General features: G+C 31.3%; 2 protein-coding genes across 2 annotated transcripts in view; both read left to right on the forward strand.

Moving 5' to 3' along the window:
• LOC124358647 (DNA-binding protein D-ETS-6-like) overlaps positions 1-7,728 on the forward strand; it is a 75,571-nt gene extending 67,843 nt beyond the window's left edge. The window contains exons 3-4 of the mRNA XM_046810947.1: positions 1,862-2,099; positions 7,380-7,728. Of these exons, the coding sequence (XP_046666903.1) occupies positions 1,862-2,099; positions 7,380-7,668 (527 nt within the window). The 3' untranslated portion in view covers positions 7,669-7,728. The remainder of the gene's footprint in view (positions 1-1,861; positions 2,100-7,379) is intronic.
• Positions 7,729-11,962: 4,234 nt separating this feature from the next.
• On the forward strand, positions 11,963-21,445 carry LOC124356930 (GTP:AMP phosphotransferase AK3, mitochondrial). Its single transcript, XM_046808238.1, has 2 exons — positions 11,963-12,987; positions 19,421-21,445. The coding sequence occupies exons 1-2, from the start codon at positions 12,330-12,332 to the stop codon at positions 19,483-19,485; spliced, it is 723 nt and encodes a 240-aa protein (XP_046664194.1). The 5' UTR covers positions 11,963-12,329; the 3' UTR covers positions 19,486-21,445.
• The last annotated feature ends 5,935 nt before the right edge of the window (positions 21,446-27,380 follow it).

A 27,380-nucleotide genomic window follows, 5' to 3' on the forward strand; every position in this document is an offset into this window, starting at 1 on the left:
CCCTATTTTATTTAACAAATAATATCAATAACTTTTATTTATTGCTAAATTGAAATATTTGTTTACGATCATCACAGTTCAACTTTTCTGATATAATTAAAATGGTCTTGTGTCATTTGGAACCTTATAAGTATGTAAAACTTTAAATATACTTAAAGATTTTTATACGTCAAATTAAGGTTATTACATTTTAAATCTGCAGCGATTTATGAACAAAGTTCTTTCATTTATGTTGATAAACATAACAAAAAACCTAACATTACATTTGGATTTACATTTGGTATTAACGTAAATTAGTAAATACTTTCAAAAGAGATAAACAATTTCAAAAAGTGGTAAATTTCAAAATTGGCTGTAATCTAACAAAATAATGTATATTTGCTGTATGAATATTGAATATTACATAGTTGGATACAAATGTGTTTATAGTAATTGAAAAATATTTCGTTTCTTGCGCTAAGATTATCATATAATAAACTAGAAGAAATCGCCTACTCTACTAGGTAATTAACTAATTAGTCAATTACGCATCGACTTCTAACAAAAACACACAATAAAAGAAAAAGATAACGTACAAAAATCGCCTGTTTCATTTATACTGCTTGTTATTATTGAAAAACCATTACTACATTGTTTTGCTTTCTAATTATAACATACGAGTACAAGTGGATGATAGTTTTAAGCGTGAAAAATAGCATAGATACACCAAATTAGGTATTGAGATGTCCACTCGCCTACTTTACGCTTTCTCCCTTCTCGACCTTCATCCACTTCAGGTTTCTTCTTAACTTTTACCAACAAATCAATATAATTATTATGATATCATACGCAAAACGAAGAGAATCTATAGAAGTTGTTCAAGAAACTAACCATGTGTTAAATAGTCACAAACTTTTACTGTGAAACAAACTGGGTGATGATGATTGAAAATAAAAACGTTATGACTTTAGATTTGTATATTTAATCGGAGAGTTTTACTCTTCCATTGTACCTCTGTATTTACGCCACTAGTTCTGTACATCATGCGAATTGTTATTTTAATCTCTTTCTTCAGGCTTTTTAATAAAATGGTTCGTCTAAACACCTCTTTTTCTGGTTAGATAAGTAAATAAGCTACGGATAAGTTATGTTCCCTCTTGATAAAAACGGACTTTTAAGAGAAATTCTCTTTTATTAAATAGTGAGTGGTTATCAGTTCCTAGAGATCATGAGTAGGGGAGATATATTGCACGATGATGGCAATGGCAATAAGCTGCTGAATCTATAAAGATACTTGTGTGTGTGTGTGTATATATATATATATATATATATTGTAACCAGAATTGACATCCTCTTTTGCAGATCCATACGAATAGCTGAATGCAGCGTCCAGCCGACTCCTGGTCCAAGACGAGGAACAGAGAGGCAGTTCCTACTCGAATAGTTCTTGGCTACTGGTAGACATCATGTAAGCAGTTTTCATCTGTTGCAGATCCGTACGAACTGCTGAATGCAGCGTCCAGCCGACTCGTGGTCCAAGACGAGGAACAGAGTGGCAGTTCCTACTCTAATAGTTCTTGGCTACTGGTAGACATCATGTAAGCAGTTTTCATCTGTTGCAGATCCGTACGAACTGCTGAATGCAGCGTCCAGCCGACTCGTGGTCCAAGACGAGGAACAGAGTGGCAGTTCCCGCTCGAATAGTTCTTGGCTACTGGTAGACATCATGTAAGCAGTTTTCATCTGTTGCAGATCCGTACGAACTGCTGAATGCAGCGTCCAGCCGACTCGTGGTCCAAGACGAGGAACAGAGTGGCAGTTCCTGCTCGAATAGTTCTTGGCTACTGGTAGACATCATGTAAGCAGTTTACATCTGTTGCAGATCCGTACGAACTGCTGAATGCAGCGTCCAGCCGACTCGTGGCCCAAGGCTCTGGGCAGATACAGCTGTGGCAGTTCCTCCTGGAGCTCTTAGGAGACCAGAGCAACTCCTCCTGTATTGCCTGGGAGGGAGCTCACGGAGAGTTCAAGCTCACGGACCCCGACGAAGTGGCAAGGCGATGGGGCGAGCGCAAATCCAAACCCAACATGAACTACGACAAGCTCAGTAGAGCACTTAGGTGAGCTGGTTAAAGTGAATGTCATGTCATGGGATTTTGCCAAGCGTTCGTCAATATTTATGTATATTGGTATTCTAAGTAACCATGATTACATGAGAAAAGTGTAGAATAAATAAATGTGTAAGAAAATTCAGTATGATCTTAACAGAATATGAATGTGACATATTAACACATCCATCCTAATTATTCCTACACATTCAACATCATTTTATTATGACTTTGCGTGTAGACATTTTTATTTAAACACTGATATAAACTCAATCCAAAGAACATAAATGTGAATGTATCAAACAAATCTACCACAGACAAGATATTTTTACAAGATAAATTTCATCTGTAGATTTGAAATTTTGCATGAAATCTCATTTCTACATAGACAAAAATGAGTTCGTTGGAGTTGCATATCCAACATTGCAACTTTGCTGAACGTCGTTGAAGTCTATGACTCAGTCTGCTGAGATAATTTTACTTGTGTTTGCTGCGGGATTTAACCACTTCTTTTCCGTATGTTTTTTGTCGAACTATCGGTCAATAATGAAATGAGCAATAGATTTTTAAATTTGCATTGAACCTCAGCGAAGCTTGTTACGCGACACGTGGTGTGCTTGTTTGATAAAATATAGATTAATGATGTAAACATATGGTATATATATATATATATATATATATATATATATATATATATATATATATATATATATATATATATATGAATGTTCGTGTGTTTGTCCTTTATGGAATCAGAAACTATTGGACCGATCATTATGAAAAATTATATTATTTTTCTACGTAGAAGGTTTATATGCTATGCCCATCAATGTAACTCGCCAACTTGCGGCGTTTCAAAAGATAAGTTTTAAAAGCGCCTGCATATTATAAACTGCAATGACGAGACATTTATGTACATTAAATAGCCAAACGCTACTTGAAGGCGCCAAGTTATGATATGTATATTTGTCTTTAACATTAATTTCTGGTTAAAATAAAAAAGCTAGAATGTTAGACTACTTCATGACAAAGTACATGTACGTGTACGATGGCTATAAACATACACTTTTGACTGATTTTCTTGATCGTAGCAACAAGACAAATTCTACATCGGCGTTGGAAATATAATTCACTTGAACCAGGGCAAAGCTTACGAAAAGCGTGCAAAGCCGCGGGAACAGCTAGTAATTACATAAAAAGAAACATATAAAAACTGAGTGGTTCTTAAGAACGTATCACATAACTTTGTTTTTTTTATTCTTTTCGCGTTTTCCCGAAAGTTGGAATTTTTTAACTTTAAGGAACATTTTCACAAAAGATATTAGCGCAATTGAGCTGAAACTAGTAGGCCTACACAGTATTCTTGTTGGAATTTCGAAGTAGCTGGGTTTTACAGTATGGTGACAGTAAACTCGCATTTAAGTGAGTAAAACATTACTAATAAATAAAAATAAGTTTTTATAGTACGCATCTAATGAAATATTTATAACTCATAAAAACACAATTATACTTAGCTGAAAACAGTTTCTTAAAAACTTGTTTCTTAAAAAGCGCACAATAACTGGTAACAAAATGTTATTGATATTACAGTATTTGTTTAAAAAATGTTCCTTACGTTAACATGGTGAAGTTAGGGTTACGGTCACCTACTTATAGCTATGGAATTTATTCCTTAAATCATAGGAATAAATATACTCCAATATACTCCTCCACCAATAACAGTAGAATATAAAAATACAATTGATAACATTGTTTTTAAGTCTTGTTTAGAATTCTATAAAACTTGATTCTTCGCTCTGAGAACCTGCTCTATGAGTACCCCAATGAGAAGTTAATAACAGCAATTAACTTAGACAATAATTTGCCGAAACGATGTAAATAAATCAGTTTATTTCGCGAAAAAGAACACACATTTTCTAGATACAAATAAATTAAAGTGAGTGCTTATTTTAGGTTTCCACAAATTTCAAGTCCAATGATGTGTTACGATGATAGAATTTGTTTACTATATTACTTGGATACACCTAAATTAAATCTATTCAAAGGAGTAGGTTGATTGAATAATTTAATTTTTGTATCTATTATCTACTTATAAAATTTAGATGGTTTATATACTCGTGCGCTGTTATTAAAAGCGAACCCTTTGTATTATACAATAGGAAAGTTAACTACGAGAATAACGCTCACTAGAACAGATTACACACTGACGTCTTCCGACTGCTATGGTTAATACTGTTGACAGGCTCTAGTTACGTACGTGTGTACGAGTACTTGAGACGTCTCGTTTACAAAGTAAATAATAAAAAAATTAAATGGAAAGTCCATATAAAATCCATGCAAAAATTTGTTTATCACACACTCCCTCGTTATAGTACCCTTTTTAGCTCATTGGAAACGAGTGGTTCTATTTTTTGTCACCTCTATAAAGTGCATATTTCACATTCGTCAGTTATTTTTACAATAGAAACGTATAATTAAATATTTTTTATACTACTTTTCGATTAATTAAAAAAATCGTATAACAAATAATTACTACGATTAATTGTTTTGGTTGCATTTTCGTGTACTCCCATACAATATAAATACTGTGAGTATGATAAGGGACTGCGGCAAACGATTGCGTAATATAAACACGTGCTTTACAATACATTAAACTAAAAATATGACTGACAATATGAAATATGGCAGTGTGCAATCGCGTTGATAGCAGTCTAGTAATGAAACCACAGAGATCATAAAAATGAATGATTAATGTTACCCATTTTTTCGCACTAATACTTAGCACTTCAGAGAATAGACCTTGCGCCCATATGGGGATTGTGGATCAGACATTTTGTGGTAACGCCCGCCGTACAGCTAGCTTGTCGCGACCATTCTGCTACATAACACTAGATGATCTATTGTGACCTTATATAAGGTTAATGTTAGTCAAAATGTTCAGGATAGGCTCAGAACATTCTACAGTTTAATTAAAAACTGTATAATTATTATAAAAAAATTTTAAATGGTTTTTAAATGCCTTAAAAAAATAAACAAAACTTTATGGCCAATATTGTTTTCCTTATAACAACTATTTTCTCCTTAAAGAAAAATTGAAAAAATAAAGTTTTTCTAGTTTACAATGAGTAATACAACATTTTTAATCACATTTATGTACCTACATTCAAAACTAGGCTACTCATTTAAAATAAATAATATATATTTTTTAATAATAAATTCACAAAAAAGTCTTTTGTTTTAATCACCATAATGGTTCTGGTTCAGATTGTACCTATGGATGTCATGAATATACCTGACAAAAGTTTGGTAGCTGTAAGGTTAATAGTTTTTGAGATATTTATAAAACGGTAATAAAAACACTACTCTCGGAAAATCAGTGATAAAGTCATATTTTACTACACAATCGAACTAGAACTCTCCAGCAATATAAGAAACTCCTATTCCATTAAAACTTTGTTCCTTTTACAGTCTCATCCTTCTATTGGTTTTTATAGCTTTGAGTGTTGTGCATTTCTGCCTTTTCTCTGCTTTTTTTTATGCGGAACGTGTCATAATCGCGTATCGCGTTTTCAAAGTGCTTGCCTGGAATTAAATTTGAAAACTGTAGAATATTTTATTTACTTTCGTTTTCTTCATTTACCCAAAGCTGATTCATAAGCAGCAATTTGAACAACTTTGCTACTAACAAATCCTCCTTTAGGGCAAATAGACCATAAAACACTGTTATAACTCTCGTTGGCGTTTTTCGTTTATCCATATTAAAACCAAGTCTAATAAAATGTAAACACAATCAGATCATCAGCTATTGCTAGTCTGCCGCATACAAATTCCATACACAGAGGAATAAAATTATAGACCTAATATAACCACATAGTATTTTACAGATCAGTTGAACAGCAAGTCAGTACTATGTTGAAATGGAGTGTTTGTTTGACAATTACGCCTGACATTACTTTGGTTTTTATTTCATAGCTTTCTCAAATATTGAGATATTTAACTAAAACGTTCACAAAACATCAGACTATGTCAAAAGTTGTGTTAAGAAAGTGATTTATTTTTAGTTTTAAGGTTTACTGCCCCCCAAAGTAGTAAAGCGATAATATACTAATTATTTTTTCTGAGTCTAACCCAATTTAATCTTTTTAGGTACCTAGTTTTCATTAATTAAATTAAAATTTGGAGTATCTTTTAGTGTTGTCAGAGCTTATTCAATATAACATGTGCTTAATAATTTTCTGTAATGCATTTATAGTTGATATTTCCTACTTTAGCCGCTAGATAGCTCAAACCCACACGTTTCATGTGGCAACAAATTTTAGCAATGGTTGCAATATCTTTTCATAACACACTGAGCCAATCAAAAATCAGATACTTTCGGAGTAGTTGACAACCAGCACCATAAGTGAGTTAACCGAGCTTTCCATGGTTTGCATTATTTTGGATTGTGAAAACACTTCTAGACATGATTCCGACATCCACAGTAGAGTGCAGCGCTTCCTTAGATATTTCTATACTTATATTTATACTGTGTCAGTGATACGCTGGCCGTTTGGTTTAATTATTTATTAATAATGTAAACATATCTAAATTAATAATTGCAATCCTAGCATTATCGTACTGAGAAGTTTAAACAATATATTTCTGGTCTAAGTGCACTAAAAATAGTGTACTTGCCAAATCACAGGCTAGCAACGATATATCCCGTACTATAGAAATCATTGCCCATTTTGTATTTTATTCACGTATTTCAGTTTTGTTTGTGTAATTAAGTTTTTATAACCTTTACAGGTTTTAGATCTCTAAGGTTTACGAGTTCAATGACCAACACTACATTATTATTGTTATTATTACATTACTTGTATTTATCATTTTGGTTTGGTGGTCTGTGACAATTTTTAAAACATATATATTTTCTTTAAAATAAGTGTACTCTGTTTATTTTTAAATTCACGAACAGTAAGTTTAAGTTTCGTCAATTCTGTTGGGTACGCCATAAAGAGTGTAACAATAATAATGAAGTTATGGAATTAGTAGTTCTAAATAGTTATAGTGTCTGCAACAAATGAACAAATGCACTCTTTATCTAAATGATGAACTTATCTGATGGAATCCCTAATCAGGCTTTTCCTTTGGGACCCTATTTACGTATTAAAATTATATTTGATTTGCCATAACAGCATTTTATTTTAAGTTAGTATAGATTTGTAATAGTCATGTAATTTTATCTTGGTACTAATATTTGTGTTTTAGGAAATAAATAATTTATTCCATTTATTGTTTGTTTGTTTCCAGGTATTACTACGACAAGAACATAATGACGAAGGTCCACGGCAAGAGGTACGCCTACAAGTTTGACTTCCACGGACTGATGGCGGCCTGCCAAGCTCAGAATCAAGCGTCCAGCTCGGGGGAGCCTCCGCCCTACAAGTACCAGTCGGACCTCGGGCCCTTCTACCCCCCTAGCGCCCCCGCCAAACTGCCGGCACTGCTACCGCCCCCCGCTCCTTCACATCTCCAGCCGCCGCCCCCCTACTGGACCTTACCTCCACCCCCCAGATACCCACACTACCCACCAAATTGAGCAATCTTGTTCCTTTATTTGTATTATATTGTTTTAGTTGTTAATAAAGTTTTAAACAAAGTATTTTTTATTTTCATACAAACCTAAATCCGAAAAGCAGGTTGGGATGAAAGGTGAGGAGGTCTTAACGCCTGTGTATATTGTTAAGAGGGTTCTACACAGGTGTGGGAGCTCGAGAGTACATCTTGCGTCTTTAGTGGAATCATCCCGGTATTTTTAAGACCGTCACTAGGAGCGTTGTCGCAATTAAGGTAGTGACTGAGCAGTTTGGGGGTGAGGAACTGATCACCCCCCTCTCTCTCTTCCTCTTTCTCTGTTTCTCTCTCTCTCCTCTCTCTCTCTCTCTCTCTCTCTCTCTCTCTCTCTCTCTCTCCTCTCTCTCTCTCTCTCTCTCTCTCTCTCTCTCTCTCTCTCTCTCTCTCTCTCTCTCTCTCTCTCTCTCTCTCTCTCTCTCTCTCTCTCTCTCTCTCTCTCTCTCTCTCTCCTCTCTCTCACGTGCAGCCACGCGTCTTGTCAGTCAACAGACCTAGGAGATGAAGTAGGCTAGTCGCATATAATCTAGACCCTTTACTTGTTATATTTGCACTTTATTTACACATAACAACTATATTTCACCAAATAAATCGCATATTCTATGGCAGTTATTATTTATATTTTCTGTTATGAAAACAATAATATTAAAATACTGTTAGGGGAGTATGGGAGAATGTTCCGGATAGGCGGGCCGACCCCCGATACGAAAGTATAATAGATTAATGGGGAACGGTCAATGGGTTCGGCATTCCCCGCCTCTCCTTATCGCTGTGACCCTCCTCCACTCATCTAGTGGGTTCTGGACTTCTCCACTTGAATGTTCTGGAAGCGCCAGTGGCCTTATAAGGAGCTGGAGCGTTGCCGCGAGCAGAGTTGAACTCGTGAAGTGACAGAACTTGTTATCATACTTGTGACAGCTGGATTTATGTAATAACTATTGACTGTGTCAGTGGTAAATATAAGAAAACTATTTCAATTGTTTTAAATAATTAAAATGCACATGCCCAGAAGACACATCAAATAGTCCAAAGCTATGTTATAAGTTCCAGTTTTCTATTAATATATCAAGTTTTACTCTGGAGTTTAAATTGTCTTTATTATAATAATATAAATTTTAGAGGAGGGTGTTGCTGGCGGTATATAATTATTGAGGTGGGGTTAGTTAAACCGTTGCAAGTCCGGGAGGGGGGTTCTAAATAGTCCGATTTGAGCGTTATGTAATTAGGGACTGCCCCTCAACTGCCTTCCCATTTCAACATCAACTAAATATCAAAATAAAGCATTCAGGACAAAAAAGACGAAGAGAGTGCTTTCGAATTCGCGCGCTATTGTGAAGGTCATCTAGGAAAGTAGTTCAGACGTTGGCCGTTAGTGCTGCCTCTGTACGATCCAACATTTTCTCAAATCATGTCTCCCGTTTTGGCCGCTTTCTTTTAAGATAAAACCACGAAATAAATTTATGTAAAATGAGTCACTATTTCTGCGTGTTTATTTAGGGATCAATAAGTGACACATATTGCGTGCCCGAAAAAGACAGTTTAGCAGGTAGGAAGCACATTGATCACTAAGCATTTAGGAATAGTAGTTAAGTGACTGTTATGAACATGGAGGTCTTCTGAATAGATACTGTTTCGGAGTCTGACCTCTTGTCTTTTAAATTAAAGGTAGATAAGAAAGTAGAAGTTATGGGTACATTATAGGATCCATTTAAATTTAGGACTGTGAAAAATATGGGATCAGATCTACCGCGTAATCAGGTTTTGACCAGTTCTGAGTTCAATAACAACCCGGAAACCGCCATAATAAAATATTAGGTAGGATTTAATTCTTGATATTAATGCTTCTGACCCCAGTCTTAAAAATAGATGCCATAAAGTCCCGTTTAGGGATTCCGGGAAGACTCCCTCTAAGATCAGGTTAGAGAATAACACAGTCAATAAGTAAGATGCAGTGATAGAAGCTCAATACTTAAGTACAAGGGGCGAGATAATACCATGGCCAGGCCCTTTCGTTTGGTACAGGTTCCTTTTGGATATTCATAACAATATACTATAAGTAGATATGCTTTCATTTCAGAAGATTTTGACGTTAACGGAGATAACACAGAAACATTATTATGTAGATAAGACGTATATTCAGGAAAATTTCAAACAGCCTCTTCGTTACCCAGAAACATAGTAAAATGGATGCCGGATGTAGCTTTTAGAGAGTTGAGTGTGATCAGAAATATTTTGTGTTCTGGACAGCCTCTTCGTTATCCAGAAACATACTAAAATGGATGCCGGATGTAGTTTTTAGAGAGTTGAGTGTAATAGAAATATTTTGTGTTCTGGATATTTAACTTAATTCATGTAAGCATCCCCGTATAATGCCTTGAACATATTACGAAGTCTAATAAACATCAGTGATTATGATATACCTACTCTCAGGTTCTTTTGTAAAACTGATTCGTTAAAATTATTAATACGAGTATTTTTACTTCATTAGAGGACCATTTGGAAGATAATTTTTCTGAATTAGTTTTCTTATTGTGAATTTGTTAATCAGTAATCCAAGGTATTCAAAGAATTTATCAAAGAAAATATCTGCACCTTCAAAATGGTGACCAGAAATTTAAAAAGCTCTGTTGTATAATTTGGATTTTAAACTACGTTCTGCTTTGGACGACTTTTCCGTGTTCTGGCGTTTTGAGTACCTACTGTGTTCGCTCACTTGTGTAGACATTAAATGTTTTATTTCTCCTATACATACTGAATGTAGTTTTAATATTGTTCTCATTGTTTGGTCAGTTTAAATCTAAATTTAAGGAAGATTGGCAAGTTTTGGACGTTCTTCACTTGACCTTGATCTATCTGTGGCACATTCCGACACCTAACTTTCGTAATATGGTTTAAAAAGTCTCCTGAAAACTCGTATAATGTCCTCTTCTATTCAATGTTTATCTGATAAGTAGAAACTCAATTAAATTCTTATACTCTATACTCCAAAATTCTTGGCTGAATCGTGATGAGATGGGGCGTGCTGATAATATATGGTTTTTATGTTGTTTTTTTTACAAGCAGCCGTTGTTTAGCCTCATCTCACATTACTTATTTAGCAATTCAGTAGTTATAATTGATGACAATCTCATATAGTAAATAATACTGTATTGTTATAATACGAACATTTTTTCACTAATATTCTTGTCTGATATTTGTAATGGAATTGATAATGCTTAGAGAATTGTAATTTAAGAGGCATAAACATTGAAATAACCATTATTCTTGTATTTTGATTATGCTTCTTTTTTGTATAGAAGGTAGGATTACGCCACGGACGGAGATTATCGAATAGCAGACCATGTTTGTCAATAGCTTAAAATATTCAATAATAATGACATAAAAAACACTTTTTACGTCTTTAGGGCCCAGAAAACAATTAACAGCACTTACTTTACTGTCAGCGGGATTCTTAAAATGACGGGGGCATTTAAGACGTGTATTAAAACGATCGTAGCGCTGTAGCGGTAAAATTTAAAAATTGTTCTTACTTAAAAAAACAGCGTTAATTCTTGAGATGTCCTGCGGACACATAATTATATACAAAAGAAATGTTTACCTTTCCAGACAGTTAAAAGAGAAATTGTGCCAACCTACTGAGTGACAAATTTCAATGACACAGCTAAATTGTATGGACATCCACCACCAAAGAACTCATCCTTGCCTATGTAAAAATGAAGTTTAAAGCAAAATGTACAGTCTAAAGATGAAATATTATTCGAGATACCTCTTCACACTTCGCAGTTTTGTTTATTTAGTAAGATTTCATACCAGTGTTTAAACAATAAAAGTTCCTGTGACAAGGAAAGTACTACAAAGCAAGAGAGCTCTAAAATCAAATTTTTGTCGCCGACTTTAAACATTGATTTCACTCAATTGTATTTTCTTTTCACTGTAAGAATAAGCTACATCTGTTAAAATGTCACATGTCAAAATCTCATATTATTGTAATTAATTTTTTAACACACCTTTTCGGTTATTTTCTCGTTACCATCATAGTTATTCATAAGAGCTATCTATAAAAAAGGGCTAACGCTCAGCCAAATCACATTAGCAATATGCACCGTCACCGAACTCAGTGTTACGTATGTATAAAATGTTAAAGGATATAGGTTGCATTCATTAACTTTTGAGCCTAGCCTCGGTTGTAGTAAGTCTATGGTTAATCTTGCAGAGACAGCTGATTGACAGCTGTTTTAAGAAACCGTTTTGTAAACAGCTGGTATTGGTTGGTTTAGAAGAGTACAATGATAAACTGTTTATATTTTATTTCTGTTCTGTATTCTGTAGCGTAACAGTGTAATGTGATAATTGTCGCCACCCGCTGATTACTGACGTTGGCCGTATGCTGTGATTGTTGTCTGTCGAGTGTTATAAGTGTAGTGTAGGATACAAATACATTGGCTCAGAAAGTGAGACCTTGTCACTGCAGAAGGTTATTGGTAATTTCTATACTTTGTTTTAATTTAAATGAGAGTGAAATTATACTCCATACAAGTGAAGAATTCTAAATAATCTATTTTTTTTAAGTGTCTGTCTTTTTTCTGGTGGCTCAAATAATTTCAAAAGTACAACAATATAACGAACACTATGAATACTTTTAGAGCCATAATTTTAGGAGCTCCTGGGTCTGGGAAAGGTACTATATCTGCAAGGATTGTTAGAAAATTCGACATAGTTCATGTGTCAAGTGGAAATCTTTTAAGACAGAATATAGCTATTGGTTCAAAATTAGGATTGGAAGCAAAAAAATACATAGACGCTGGTAAATTGGTACCTGATGAAATTATGTTTAATGTCATCACAAGTGAGCTCAAGAAATACTCAAAAGAAAATTGGTTGTTAGATGGTTTTCCTCGAACTAGAAATCAAGCCGAGAAGCTATATGAAAGAGAACCTGTCAATGTTGCAATTAACCTTATTGTACCATTTGATATCATTATTGAACGAATTAAAGGTAGGTGGATCCATCTACCCAGTGGCCGAGTATATAACACTGACTATAATGCTCCTAAAGTTCCAGGAAAAGATGATGTTACAGGTGAGCCATTAATTCAAAGGAAAGATGATCAGCCAGAAGCAGTTCAAAAGAGACTTGAAGTTTATGAAGCAACTTTCAACCCTATTCTTGAATTTTACAAAAGTGAGGGAATATTGGAAGAGTTTAAAGGGAAGACGTCTGACGAAATTTGGCCTTACGTATTTAAACTTTTATCTACACACCTTACGCCTGAGGTTCAAGAAAGCAGTAAGAATTAAAACTAAAGTTGCTATTTGTACTGAGATTTTAAAATCTGAACTTATAGGGGCTTTAATAGTTTTATAAACTATCCATATTTAGGGCCTGCGTAGTAACATACCTAATTTATATTATAGAAGACTTCCTATAGTCTAGCATGATCTGAAGCTGAAGTTTGATCTTTTAGTGTTTTAAGTTAGGCAAACATGTTGTATTCATTAAGTACGTAGGCTACATAATCGTAATATTAACAAATAGATATCCATGTAACATTTCAAATGTAGTCAAAGTAAACAACTACACAGTTGCAAATTCTAAAATCTACATTCACATACTAAGTTTTTCAGTGACTTTTCCCAATTCATATGAATACAAAAAATATATCTTTGAAGTACCAACTGTTCTATAAGTAAAACTAATGAAAAAAAAAAGTTTTATATTCATAACAATAAATAATCTGAGCCTTGAAAAACAAGTTTTGAACTGTTACATTATAAAATTAAGTAGGCTCTAGGCATTAATGATTTAATTAGGTGTAGACTTTAATAACCGGACTACACTCGTAATTCGATTCTTTTTATTGAACGTTTCAATATATTTTATACTTCGATATTATATAACTGTAATTTGATATTATTTTTAATTGTTAGCAACAAGAATTATAGTTCATTAGCCACAAGAATAGTACGACTAGTACGACCGTTTAATAAACTAAATTTAACATTAACGTAAAACTTTGAAATATATTACATAATCTTGACAATACAGTATTTACTTTTGCCCAGATAAGCAACAAGAATTATAATTCATTAACCAAAAAAAATAATACGACTTTTAAATTTAACAATAACATAAAACATATAAGATACTTTACAATACAGTATTTATTTTCCCGGACAGCAGTGAGCAACCGCTTTTATAAAATGAATGAAAGGATTTTCTCCAGACAGACGTACTTTCCTGGGGTACAAAAATTGACAGAAATGGTCTGCTAGACAGTCTGGCGGTATTCCACTTCTTAAACTTCTTTTAACTGCTTGCCAAGAACTTTCAATAGTTTGAGTATTTGTACCGGTCAATGGATCAATGAAGTTTTCAGAATGGTTTACGGTACAATGTACAAATCCATGATAAGTTAAATGAAAGTAAGACTTCCACAAGTCTGTGACTATTATGGTTTCTGGTTTGACATGTTTCAGTATCAAAGGTATCAGAGTTTCCGCGTCTCTCTTGTTGTCAGGACAGATCTTGAGTCTGTATCGATGCCCTCTTCTATTCCCTTCAGGTACAGTTTCTATTAATCCTAACTCCCAAATTCCTTCAACTAATCTCCCACGGTTGTACTTTCTTTTGCCTATTTTACATTCATAAACTTCTACTACAACCCCAGGGCCACCCAACTTTTCCTCCCTGTCAAACTTATCATCTAGCCAAATATAAACATACTTCTCTACAGAAAGAAAGCCAGTCACAAATAGTTTTGCTCGACACATTATACTTTTTGGCACTGCATTCTAACATCAAAAAGTCATAGTTTGTCTGGTTCATAGAGAAATAGTACATGAGAGTAACTATATTTCTCATGCCAAACTTAGAACCTTCAAAGAAAGTGTTGGCAAAAGCGTTTTTCCTGACAGTATGAGTATTTTTGCCTCTTTTTTGGTATCTAAACACCACTATGTTTGCATCTCTGACACGAGTCTTCATTTCACTATTACAAATATCATAAGATGGGTTTCAAGGAGCCAAACCCACATCTTGCAGCCACTTAAAACAAATATTGTCACATTATAATGATATCTCACACAATTTCCTTATAATAATTGCCATTTTCACGTTGTTCAAATTCTCAGAAAGGTTCTGATTGTTATTTATTGTTTTCATTAAACATTATTAATAAGTTAAAAACATATGTTAAATTTAATTTATTGCGTTATTGAATTATTCTAAATAAAGAAACAAAGCGTTCAATCAAAACAAACAAATGACGAGTGTAGGTCGCTTATTAAAGTCTAGCCTATGTTGAGATAAGTATAGTGTGTAGTGGCTATTCATTGATTTTGGCTGGTTTTAGAGTTATAAAATTTGATCCTAACAAATTACCTATACTTGTAAATAAACTAGCCTACATATGCCATATATACAAAATAGGGTAAGGATCAGGGATTTATTGACACAGATAACATATTCAAACAAATTATAAACAATACAAATTTGGCATTTTTAAAGTCTTTTATTACCTTAAAAAAATCAACTTTGAGAATTTAGACCTGGAATTTAGTTGATCATTAATGATAAATCATTATTTCAACAATTAAAATTTAATTTAGGCTTGATAAATTACTTGGACTTAATCATAATTTAAAGTCCAAGTAGTTTGGTTGTTATTTTAATATATCAAATTTACACTTTAAAATAAAAATTAATGTCTTATGGCTGTATACCTGAAAATGTTTCTGTACACAATTAAATCAGTTTCAAATTGGAATACTATGTTCAAATTGGTTAAAACAAATTTTTATAGTTTCTGAACTGCATATAACTGCTTTCTCACTAGAAAGCCCTTGCATTATAGTAACTTGGCTTTTATTACGTTTTCTTTATAAGGGAAAAATTGCATACATTTTACTGTATTTCTTACTTGCTTTTTTTACAATCTTCATAACATTGATTTCATGCAGCATATCACAAGCCAAAATGACTTCAATGGCCCTTCAGCACATTACTCTTACGATAGAGCGAACATTTCACTTGGATGCTCGGGTTCTCATCATGAGTCAAAATCCTAAGTGATAGTTGCCTAACATTCTGTAAAATTTTTCTGTGTCCTTAAACCCACTTAGTAGGTTGTTATAATTGTTTTCTTGGTCTAGAAGTGATTATTATTTGATATATCAAAAAAGTTGTGTAAACAAACACTTAGTCATCTTTTTCTTAGTTTACTTACCATCTTTGAAGAAACAGAGCTACTAACCTGATTGTTTATCACAACAATTATCTATCTTTCAGACGTTGTAGGTTAGAGACTTGTTAACAGGAAAAATACTTGTATTTACTAATGAAATCAGGTCTTATTATCTTACACATAGAGCACACAGTGCTTATGGAAGGACACCGTACAATCTATCATTAAATTAATAGCTTTTATCAGTTAATTTTTTCACTGTAAAATCACAAATCGACCTTGAAATAAGTTTTAAAATCAGGCGGTAATTTAATACATTGTATAATTGGTTACACAAATGAGTATTGTGTTCAATACAGGATACTTGACTTATAACTTTAATTTATTTATTTATTAATGTATTTCTTATAATTTACATTTCCGTTAGCTTCTTTCTAAAGTCTTGAAAAACAACTAATACCGTACATGTAATAAACAGCACACAATGAATATTTAGATTTTGGACATACTATGAGTGCACAAAAGCCTGATTAACTTCTTATTCGTTGTATGTTTAATTATATAAAACTCCATAGAATGTATACAGATACAGATTATGTTCCGGTGGGCTTGGTGTGTTGTTTCTCTTTCTTCATGTTAATCTCTATTCCATTAATGTGTGTATGTATTTTGGCTTTCACTGACAACTTCTTCATTTTATCACTCAGTTTTTCTCCCACCACAGCTAACGGCTCCACTTTAGTGATAGGCAAGAGCGGTTTGTTAATAACAGTGAGTTTGCGTACAGAAAGCCTAATTTCTCTCTTTTTCTCACTAACCTGCTCCTCCTTCTTGATTGATCCGGGTGTTGTCTGCAGGATTACTGTTTTTGGCAACTGGTTGTGGTGTCGGTTAGCGCTAGCTTTTACTGGTTAAAGTGTATGTTTGTATGGTATTACACAAATTAATTCCAGTGTTATTATCTTTGCAGAAATTTGACTTATAAATAATTTCATCAATGTTTAATCTCAATTTTACTTTTACTAGTCAAGAATGTATTAAAAGTATCTTTGAGAATGACAAAATATTTCTAGTGGAAGGTATTTTATTTTATCGAGAATATGATTCATTATTATACAAGATTGTTATATTCATTAGATCAAACCATACCAACCCATTGTCCAATTCAAGAGCCAGTGATGGTGAAACAACGTTGGGTTTACCCCTTAAAAACAATTTTAAACCTGAAACACTACACCCTTATTTTTGGCTACATAGTTATAGGAGATGTTTTATTTTGAATTAATATACATCAAAACAATTGTTTAGTTTTTATTATGAATGTTATACTTTTTGAATATTCAAACAAGTTCCTTAATTTTTTTTATTTCATAAAAAAAAAATGTTTAAGTAACTGAAGAGCATCTGGATGTGTATTAAATACACCTTTAAAATTAGACAGCTCCCATAATTCTATTCAAAGGGCATAAAGGTTTGTTGTTTAACATCTTATTCTTATCTAATAAAACTGAAGGTCATTTCGCTGCAGCCAGCTCTTAACATTATACACTGGAATAAAGCTTGGAATTGGTTATCAAAACACAGAACTAAAAGTGAACCAAATCTCCACTTAGTTAGAAATTTAAGGTCTATTAATTATACCAAGACTTTTAAGATACCACATTGACTATAATTATTTAGGTCAAGGTTCAGCATGCTATTGTAGTCAATAACACCACTTAATTTGCATAATGTGACAGCACTTTTTGTAATACTCAGTGCTTCTGTCAGTATACATTAGTCAGGAAGTTTAAGAGGTAAAATTGTACACGAATTTGCACAAATATCATTACTGTACCGGTAATTCAATAGTTAAGAATGAAAGTTAGCAGATATGTTAACAGACTAAACTCAACTTGTGGAGCTTTTAGTATTTAGAACAACTTGAAATACTAAATCAATCCAATGAAAAGAGAATAAAATACTCCAAATCAGTAAAGATGTTTGCTGTTCTGTACAATTAAACTGTTATTCTGAGTTTTTAGGAATGTAATCAAACATCTTCCTACTAATATGATTGGGTATTTTAAACATGATAGATAATCTATTCTAAATGTCATAGGATATTAATTTATTGTTTGGACACAGTCTTGTTGTAATAATTATTTAATAATCAGTTACTGACACATTATCAACAATCTTTTCTATCCAAAATATGTAATTGTTTGTTTAGTATAGATAAAAGGTCTGTTTTAATAGGTTTGAGTTGTAAGAACTATTTCATTCATTATTTCGGTTCAATAATATCAGAAGGCTTGTGCTCTTTCAGTGAGAAGATTGCATTTCATTCACCAATGTTTCTTCATTCAACTTTTGTCCATTTTAGTAGCCATACATTAGGAGATTTAGTATTAAAAGTCAGATATTATTAATTTAATAAAGAAACTTCTGTTGCGTCACTAAAATGGTTACATACTTGTTTAATGATGCCATAGAAAACTTTGCTTTCAACACATTGAATGCTTTGGATGCAAATGGCTACTATTCTAACTCTCCTAAAGTTTATACTTGTCCCGTGCCACAGTGAATAAGTTAAGCCTTAGGTTATAATTTTCAAGATCAATCTCAAAAGCTTGAGGCTTTAAAGCAGGGAAAGATATTATCCAGTAAAACAAATTTATGTGAAAGAACCAAAAAGGATAGATACTAGTAACGAAATTTCTTCTTTTAAAATTGTTTATTGTAGTATTACAACACCAATAAATCATACACTCGAGTCTTGCTGGAATATATTGTTTCTAAAGAATTGTTACAAATCAAATGTCTTAAGAGATCGATTTTTGACAGGTCTTATAAGTTGATCAGAAATGAAGTTTATAAGCTAGTTTACTCTATTGTGCCAATTCATCTCACTCAATAGAATACCATTTTGAGAAACAATGTGTGAGGAAAACTGAATACCAAAGTAGAAAGATGTGTCAGTTCTCTTCACTATAGATGGACTGACAACTAATGGCCCTATGGGTGGTGTGATGTTTCTGCTCAAAACAATTTTAATAATGTTACAAAGCACAAAGATATTTTTCAAACATACCTTATAAAACCCACTTCCCAAAATGTATTACTAATAATCTAGTAAGGTTGACAGACATTTAAGAGTTGTGTTGTGGAAGATGTAAACCGTAAATATTGATTTATTAGTGACAATCACATTATAAAAGACCTTATACAATTTTGAAAACAATATACAATGTTTACCTAATTCATTACTAGTTTGATTTTTCTATATATTTTATATTGTTATCATGAATTTTACTTTTGTTATTATTTTACTATGTTCCATCCAAGCACCGGTATCTTAAAGCTAAGCTATATGTTTTTATAGGTATTTTTTGTATATATTGTATGTATTTAATTAGTTGTTAGTTGTTTTAACAGCTTTAGTAGATAGGTAATGTTTCTGTGATTACTAAAATTGAATTTATGTAAAAATATAAATGGTGCTTTATTAAGTACAACTTAAAAGATTGATAAATTGTGTAAACTTTATTTTTTCAGTATTACAACTACAGATTATAAAAAAGAAGATAGCGGGAAAAGATAAATATGTTTCAAGAAATTAAACAATAAAACATGAGTTTTTAGTCAAAACCAAAATTGTGGAAATTGCACCATCTGTAACATTGTAAATTAACTTAATAAATGTTTAACATGAGTGTTTTGTATCGATTATACCAGTAGTTTACTAAACAAAGTTTTGAATTCTTTTCTATCACAGTGAATTTTAATTCATGAGTAGTGCCTTATATTGTCTGGTGAAGTACCTGGTTCTACTTTATTTCATGAAAAATTGTCTATATTCTTATCAAATATTTTGTCTATTCACCCACAAATTGGTAAAATCTTTGATTTATAATTAGTTTCATTCCAATGACCATTCACTAACATATTTGACAGTAAGGTATATATATATTGTGCCCTTGTCTCGCTGGTGTCTAAATTTATCTTGCAGCTCCTGTGGCAAGTGGGAATTTATTTGTTTTAAACACTTACTTCTCTTGTGTAAAAGTTTGAACTTTTACACAAGAGTATTTTTTGAACCATGTATTTTTTGTTATACCTTGAGAGATACTGTTAGCTTTAAAATTAAAAATGTAAAATAGAAATATAATAGTAATAGTACTATTCTTTTAACAACACTAGCAAATTTGACAAATCTGTTACGATCTAAATCAAAATGGTCTCTTGTGAATAGACTTTTTCACATACGTTCAATAGTTTTACACATTGACACTATTGTATATTACCATTGCAAAGGCAAACAAATGTAACTATCGGTTGGAAACTCTTAATTTTCTCTGAATAAGTATGCTGTAATAATAGTAATATTTGATCAAAACTGTCAATTTTTAACATTTGAGGGGTAATATGTGCAATGCATTATTGATGATTCTTTTTCAACATTATTCCAATACAATTTATATTAACTTCATTACAATTATTCCATTTCATAATAGTCTAGTTCAATTATTTACTGTTTTATCACATCATTGCAGATAAATTATTAGTACCTTTTGATTCTAATTCAAAAGTCATTGAATATTTTTTTTTTATTCAAGCTAAATAATATTTAGCCAGACCTCTATTATTTGCAAGTTTCAATAAAGTTTAACAACTTATAAGATTGAAGTATACAGGCATTTCTCACCACGAAGTTCAATGTCTTATCAATAGTATTTTGTTGTACTTTGAAATATGGATCTTGTAACAGAAACTGTATTGCGTAATTCTAATCTGTAGCAGAAGACATTCAGTTTTTGTGTTTTAAAGTTCATGTTTGTTTTTGTTATTTGTGATGAGTGGGTGTAGACTTAGTGAACTTTGACTGCAGTATTAGTTAATTAATGTTAACTTTAGATATGTTATCAGTATTGGATGTGGAATTCTACCATGGCTAAATATATTTTCTTATTTCAGTTTTTATTTTTTTAAGTCTACACTAAATGTACTTAAATTTATAATACAAAAGTAGTATTGAAAAATAAAGAGTAAATATTACAAGAATAACACATTTTCACCAATTAAATGTGCAAATATAAAATTAATTGGGATTTTTATAACCTTAAATGAAAACATGATTTTAAAATTCTGAAATAAAACCTAATTTAGTAAAACAAAAACTGAATATGATTACTTTCTAAATTTTCAAAAATTGTGTATATTTAAAGAAACATTTCTGCACCCACTTATGTATGCCTATTAGGTGTGTATGTTTTCCTATGTAGGTGTTGAAAATTTAAAGTGAACAATTATTTCCTTCATTTAGTTAATGTTTTTGTTATGTTTACTGTTAGCATATTATCTAATATACATTGTATAAATATATTCATCTCATTGAACAAATACAAGTGAGAAGCACAACTAAAATCCCTAAGATTGTTATAAGCTTTACTACTATAGTATTTATTTTACTAGGAAATGTTCTTTATATAACTAGTTATTTGTGTGTTGTTACTTGCATATATTTGTTAGTTAACTAATATTAAACAAACAATTATATTAATTGATTTTTGCAAGACTTTATACATGTTTTGTGTTAACCCTCAATATACCGTCTACTTCATAACAAAAATATCTGTTGTTACAGTCATCTTGTATGTTTAATTACTAATTATGAAAAAAATATTCTCTATAAATATATTTTTGCTGTCTCAAATAAATTTGTACATACTTCAGGACAATCGGATATATTTAATAATTTAAATGAAACTTCAGAAAACTTGATATAAAAGCAAACATAATTTCAAAAGATATTAATAGTATCTTTGAAAAATAGTTTTGCTTTTAATCAAAACATTCGTGCAGTTTAAATTTTAGTAAACCGAAACAAATATGCTTGTTATAGTTTTGATAAAATATTTAAAAAATGATTTTGTTCGAGCTAAAAATTATTCTATCTCATAAAAAAATTAAAAATCGAATCTAACAAGTCTAGAAATATATATTACTGTTATGATATTTAAAGACCAATTTTGAGTATTAGAATGAAAAAAATTAAAAAAAATTGTTAGTAAAAAGTGCTAAATATCAATATAATATAAAATATTGTTGTATGAAATTGTAGGCCTACTAAGGATTCTAGCAAAAAACGAATACTGAAGGACCTCATCCAACCACTATTAATCATCTTCATATGTTGATCTTAATCAGTGATTGTCGCACAAAGTAAATCTGGCAAAAATTGTTTAAATTCGGTAACACATAATCAATGAGTATACTGAAGCACACATGGAAATTTTCAAAAATATTTGGAATATTATTAACGAACAATTGTTTTTTTGGTGACGGGTTTGATAAATAAATAAATGACTAGAAGTTTCACAATAAATTGTGGTACATTATATTAAAATTCAATTTGATGGAGTTATTGACAAAGAACCCAAGCATTTGGAGACATTTTTAGTTGTCTGGTTCAAATGTTTAATTGAGTACATGTTAAACTGATCATCATTCACTTAGATTAAGGCCAGAAAAATTAATTGGTTCTGTTCATATTTAAGTTATGTAAAATCTAAAATATAGATTTACCATTCTATGTAAATCACTGAGTGGTATGTAACACATAAACCCATACATTGAAATTTTGTACAAAAATATATTTTAACTTCATTGTTCACTATGAAATGTCTTTAATAATATTATAATTCAGTTCCATAAATAAGTGAAATATTTTATAACACACTTTCCATGAATCACTAACATTTACACAAAATCTCCAAAAACTGGTGGACCATTTTACTTATGGCTTCAAATGTTAATGGAAAAACGATTCTTAACATTGTAACTGCAGAAATTAGAGAAAAATAATAGACTGTGGGAATTCACAAACTTTTGCTAAATAATGGGAGAAATTACTTAACCAAATAACTTGAAATGTTGCATTTACATTCATGTACACCTTCAGTTGCCCACTAAAAGATGGTTTTGATATAAAACATTAGGCCTTCGCCTCATTTGTCATTAAATTAAAAATTAATAATATCTCTGAAACCAATAAACCAAATGCCATGAAACTGAACAAATTTTCTCATCTGACCTGTCAGGTCGTCAATAAAAAAATGGGTTTGTTCTTAATGTTTGCGTAAATAGCCTTGAAATTTCTGATGTTAATATTGCGATAATCAATGTACTAGAGTTTTGCTGTTGGCCAAGTTCTAACATTTGGATTATTATTATGAATGTGGTCCAAACAAGAGTATATGTTAATGTTAATGCAATGAGGGTTCACATGTGGGGATATCTGATAATATCTCACCCAGGAAATCAAAAGGTTTAGTGGTGGAGACTGAGCCAGACACTTGTCTTGACAATAGTAGTCAACAGGAGAAAAATTAGCTTCTTAATAATTTTTCCCTCTAAAAACTACACATTTACTTACTGGACTATCATACATGTACTTGTGTATCATACATGCACTTGTGTATCATACATGTACTTGTGTATCATACATGTACTTGTGTATCATACATGTACTTGTGTATCATACATGTACTTGTGTATCATACATGCACTTGTGTATCATACATGCACTTGTGTATCATACATGTACTTGTGTATCATACATGTACTTGTGTATCATACATGTACTTGTGTATCATACATGCACTTGTGTATCATACATGCACTTGTGTATCATACATGTACTTGTGTATCATACATGTACTTGTGTATCATACATGTACTTGTGTATCATACATGTACTTGTGTATCATACATGTACTTGTGTATCATACATGTACTTGTGTATCATACATGTACTTGTGTATCATACATGTACTTGTGTATCATACATGCACTTGTGTATCATACATGCACTTGTGTATCATGCATGTACTTGTGTATCATACATGTACTTGTGTATCATACATGCACTTGTGTATCATACATGCACTTGTGTATCATACATGCACTTGTGTATCATACATGCACTTGTGTATCATACATGCACTTGTGTATCATACATGTACTTGTGTATCATACATGTACTTGTGTATCATACATGTACTCGTGTTCCTCTTCTGACCAGGCAGTGATATTTAGAGTTACATAAAAAAAAGAAATAAACATTAATCATCTTTTATTGGCAATGTTTTAAATGGTGAAGATTGGGATGCTTTATTTTTATGTAATTTTACACAGAATTTACAACATCATAAACTATATTCTATGAGCATATTGTTTCATATAATTGAGACTCAAAGACCATAAATGACATGTTTCTTTAAAAAATGTAGAGCTATTTTATACATCTTATATACTTATACTTTACACATTTGTTATATCTCTTAAAGTTTTGAAATGGCAGCTGTTCAAAGTTTTATAAAAGACAGCCATATCTCACTTAGTAGGCATCATAGAGCAAAGCAGAAAAGTGCTTTGGAATTCTCAGGTTACAACAGTTCCTAAGAATTTTTAATATATCGTAAAATTTTGAGATAGGTGTAATAAGTATTGAGAAGAATACAATTGAATAATCTAAATGCATACACAACGAACATAATTTCTTGCTGATTTCAACCAAACCAAGTTTACATTTTACAAACCACTTATATCCTTTTATTTCTTAAAATCTTATGAGAATTCAAGATAGTTAAGTTTGTACATTTTTGAAGGTATTACAAGTATATAGATACAGTAATCATTTAAAGTCGTCATACAAGCATTCCAGCATAATATTTGTTAAATTGATCTTCAAAATGAATTATGCATTTTCAGTTTGATATAAGTGATAACAGCCTTAGATGAAATCTACTTTTCTTTCAACGGGCAGAAGGGTTATTTTATCTTTTTTGGAAGATGTAGAGTAAAATTTCCCAAATTATTCATGTGTGTGTTTTTTGTTGTTCTACAATTACTAAATTATCTGTGTACAAACAATATTGTTTTTGAAGTTAAAAGTTGAAACTATTGTCATGTTTTACAAAATTAATCACAATTAACGACACTTTAAAGAGGAAGTAAGTAATCATGAAAGTAGTTAATACTGGTTTGTACAATTAGAATAATTTACACTTGAAATTCTGTTAACATTATTTCTGTTCTTGTATGAAAATGTATGAGGATGAGTTACATTGTGGTTAAGTTTAAATTTCAGTAGATGAGTAGATCCAAATCTTTGAAATAAAATTAAAAGTTCAATTGTATTACTGAAAACAAAAAAACATGTGGATAGTTTATTATGTGGTCTAAAAAGGTGTACATGGTATTATGAAAGATATAAAATAATATTTAATTTAATAACTTGAACTTATTTATACTTTAATTTAAATAATGCATCATCTATATAACTAAAGTTTATTTAAGTGTAAATGCCACTTTTATATTTCACATCAATAAAACATTTAACACAATACAGGAAATATCTAGATAGGATTGAGGTATTATAAAAAGTACTAAATTTCTCATCTTTAATGATAAGTGGAAAATTTAGTATTTTTTCGTTTATAATAATTTAGCATTTGGAACTCCTAAACACAATACAAATAACTATGGAACAACACTATGTCTCCCATGATACACCTGCATGGGAAGAAATTTTCAATAAATTCAATATAGGAACAATTGAAAATTCTTAATAGTTAGCAAGTTAGTCTGATTATGCTTAACGAAGAAGACTGATTAGTCTGTAGACACATTGACTGGAACTTGTATAATCTTCCTACTTCCAGATCAAATAAATAGTACCAAAGTATAGTACAAATATCTTTTCACACACTACTATGTGGACATCACTCTCCCTTAATTAACACAATTAAGTAATTAACTCTCCACTTAACTACTTTTATCTTTTAAAAAGTGTTTTATATATTATTTATAGTTCTTTTCTTAAAACACAAGAAATCTTCAAATGCAGATTTCTTTCATTTGTAATTCCAACCTACAAGGATATCAGTACATATAGTGATAGCTAGAGTTGAGCGTTAACGAGGATGTTAAAATACAAAAGATGATCATTCAAGGTCCTAACTTTGTGTGTACGTACTGAATTTTCATTTAACTTAATTAAGAAAGAATCACTTTACGTTTAAAAATGTTTTATTTGAAATGTGGACAATAGCCATTACTAAACAGTTGAATCCTGATCTGTACCGCCTAGACTTACAACATACATGTTATCAGGTAATGGGAGGAGCGATGTCAAAGTGATATTGCTATCTCCTCCATACATGATTAACACTTAAGTGTACTACTACTGTATTTGTTAACACCACTTGACTAACAGGCTTATAGAAAGTTCTCACAGTGATGCCAGTATAAGCAACTATTTCCTTTCCACACTAATTACACTTAAAACTAAAATAACAGCTGATAACAATTTATTTTTCTTAAATTACATCTACATTAAATTATTATTATATGTTTATTAACCCATTGGCCTTGTATCACGGAACGGTTCCGTGACAGCTAGTCTGGGCTCAAAATTTATATCACGGAACCGTTCCGTGACAAGTACAGCGCCATCTAAATAATTTTTTTTAACTCCTTTTTCAACCAAATGTTAGTATAAATTAGACTAATATTGTTGTAACACATAAGAAAAACTGCAATACTACAGTTAATTGAAATTTAAATGAATAATAAGTTACTATAAGAATATTAGTGTACTACAAGAGAAAAAATCAATATTTTTGGAATTTTCAGTATTTAGAAAAAACATTTTATTCTTACAAACTATGCATATATATACACATATTCTAGTATTGCTAGGTAGAGAAATACATTTCAAATCAAATAAAAGCAACAATGGGGTATTTTATTTTATATTATTTGAGTAAAAAACATTTTCAAATTAAAAAAAAATTCCAAAACTTTTTTAGTTAGTACAGCATTATTATTTATAAATTATGACCAAATATATCACTCTCTATTTATTATTAAAGCCCATTTCATGTTAATCCAAAATATATAAAATATAACCAATAGTGCAGTTCATTTCCATAAATCATTATTATAAAAATTAACAATAACTCCTCTTACAGTTTTATGGTAATTACAATATTGATTCTTCATTAAATAGGCTGGGTATTCAGAAACTAAAAATCAGTGTGAGGACAATTCTTCATTTTAACCACAAGAAATGAGGATTCAATTAACAAATCCAATTAACTAATACATATTAAATAGTAGAACATTTTCGTTTTTTTTTCTTTTTAATTAAATACAAGATTCAAGATGTCTTTATTAGTCATTAAGTAACATAATTAGTTACAATAGACTTCGTCACATTATTGGGCAGTAATACTTAAAAAATTAACAATTTTATAATTGGAGACTTATTTTAAAATTAACAGGAATGTTGCAAGATATAGGAACTTACAAAACTAATAATTGGTATAAATAGAGAGTGGTTGTATAAAATTATTTAAGAAATAAGAAAGCATTGTAGGGTAAATATATATAAAAAACACAGACTGGACAAGAAACACAAATAACACATACAATTAAAACCCAATGAAAA

Source organism: Homalodisca vitripennis, chromosome 3 (assembly GCF_021130785.1).
Source record: "Homalodisca vitripennis isolate AUS2020 chromosome 3, UT_GWSS_2.1, whole genome shotgun sequence".
NCBI lineage: Eukaryota > Metazoa > Arthropoda > Insecta > Hemiptera > Cicadellidae > Homalodisca > Homalodisca vitripennis.

Coding starts and splice junctions, on each gene's coding strand:
- LOC124356930 (XM_046808238.1), top strand. CDS start 12,330: ATGAATACTTTTAGAGCCATAATTTTAGGAGCTCCTGGGTCTGGGAAA. Junction 12,988..19,420: donor GCCTGAGGTTCAAGAAAGCA/GTAAGAATTAAA, acceptor TTATTTTTTCAG/TATTACAACTACAGATTATA.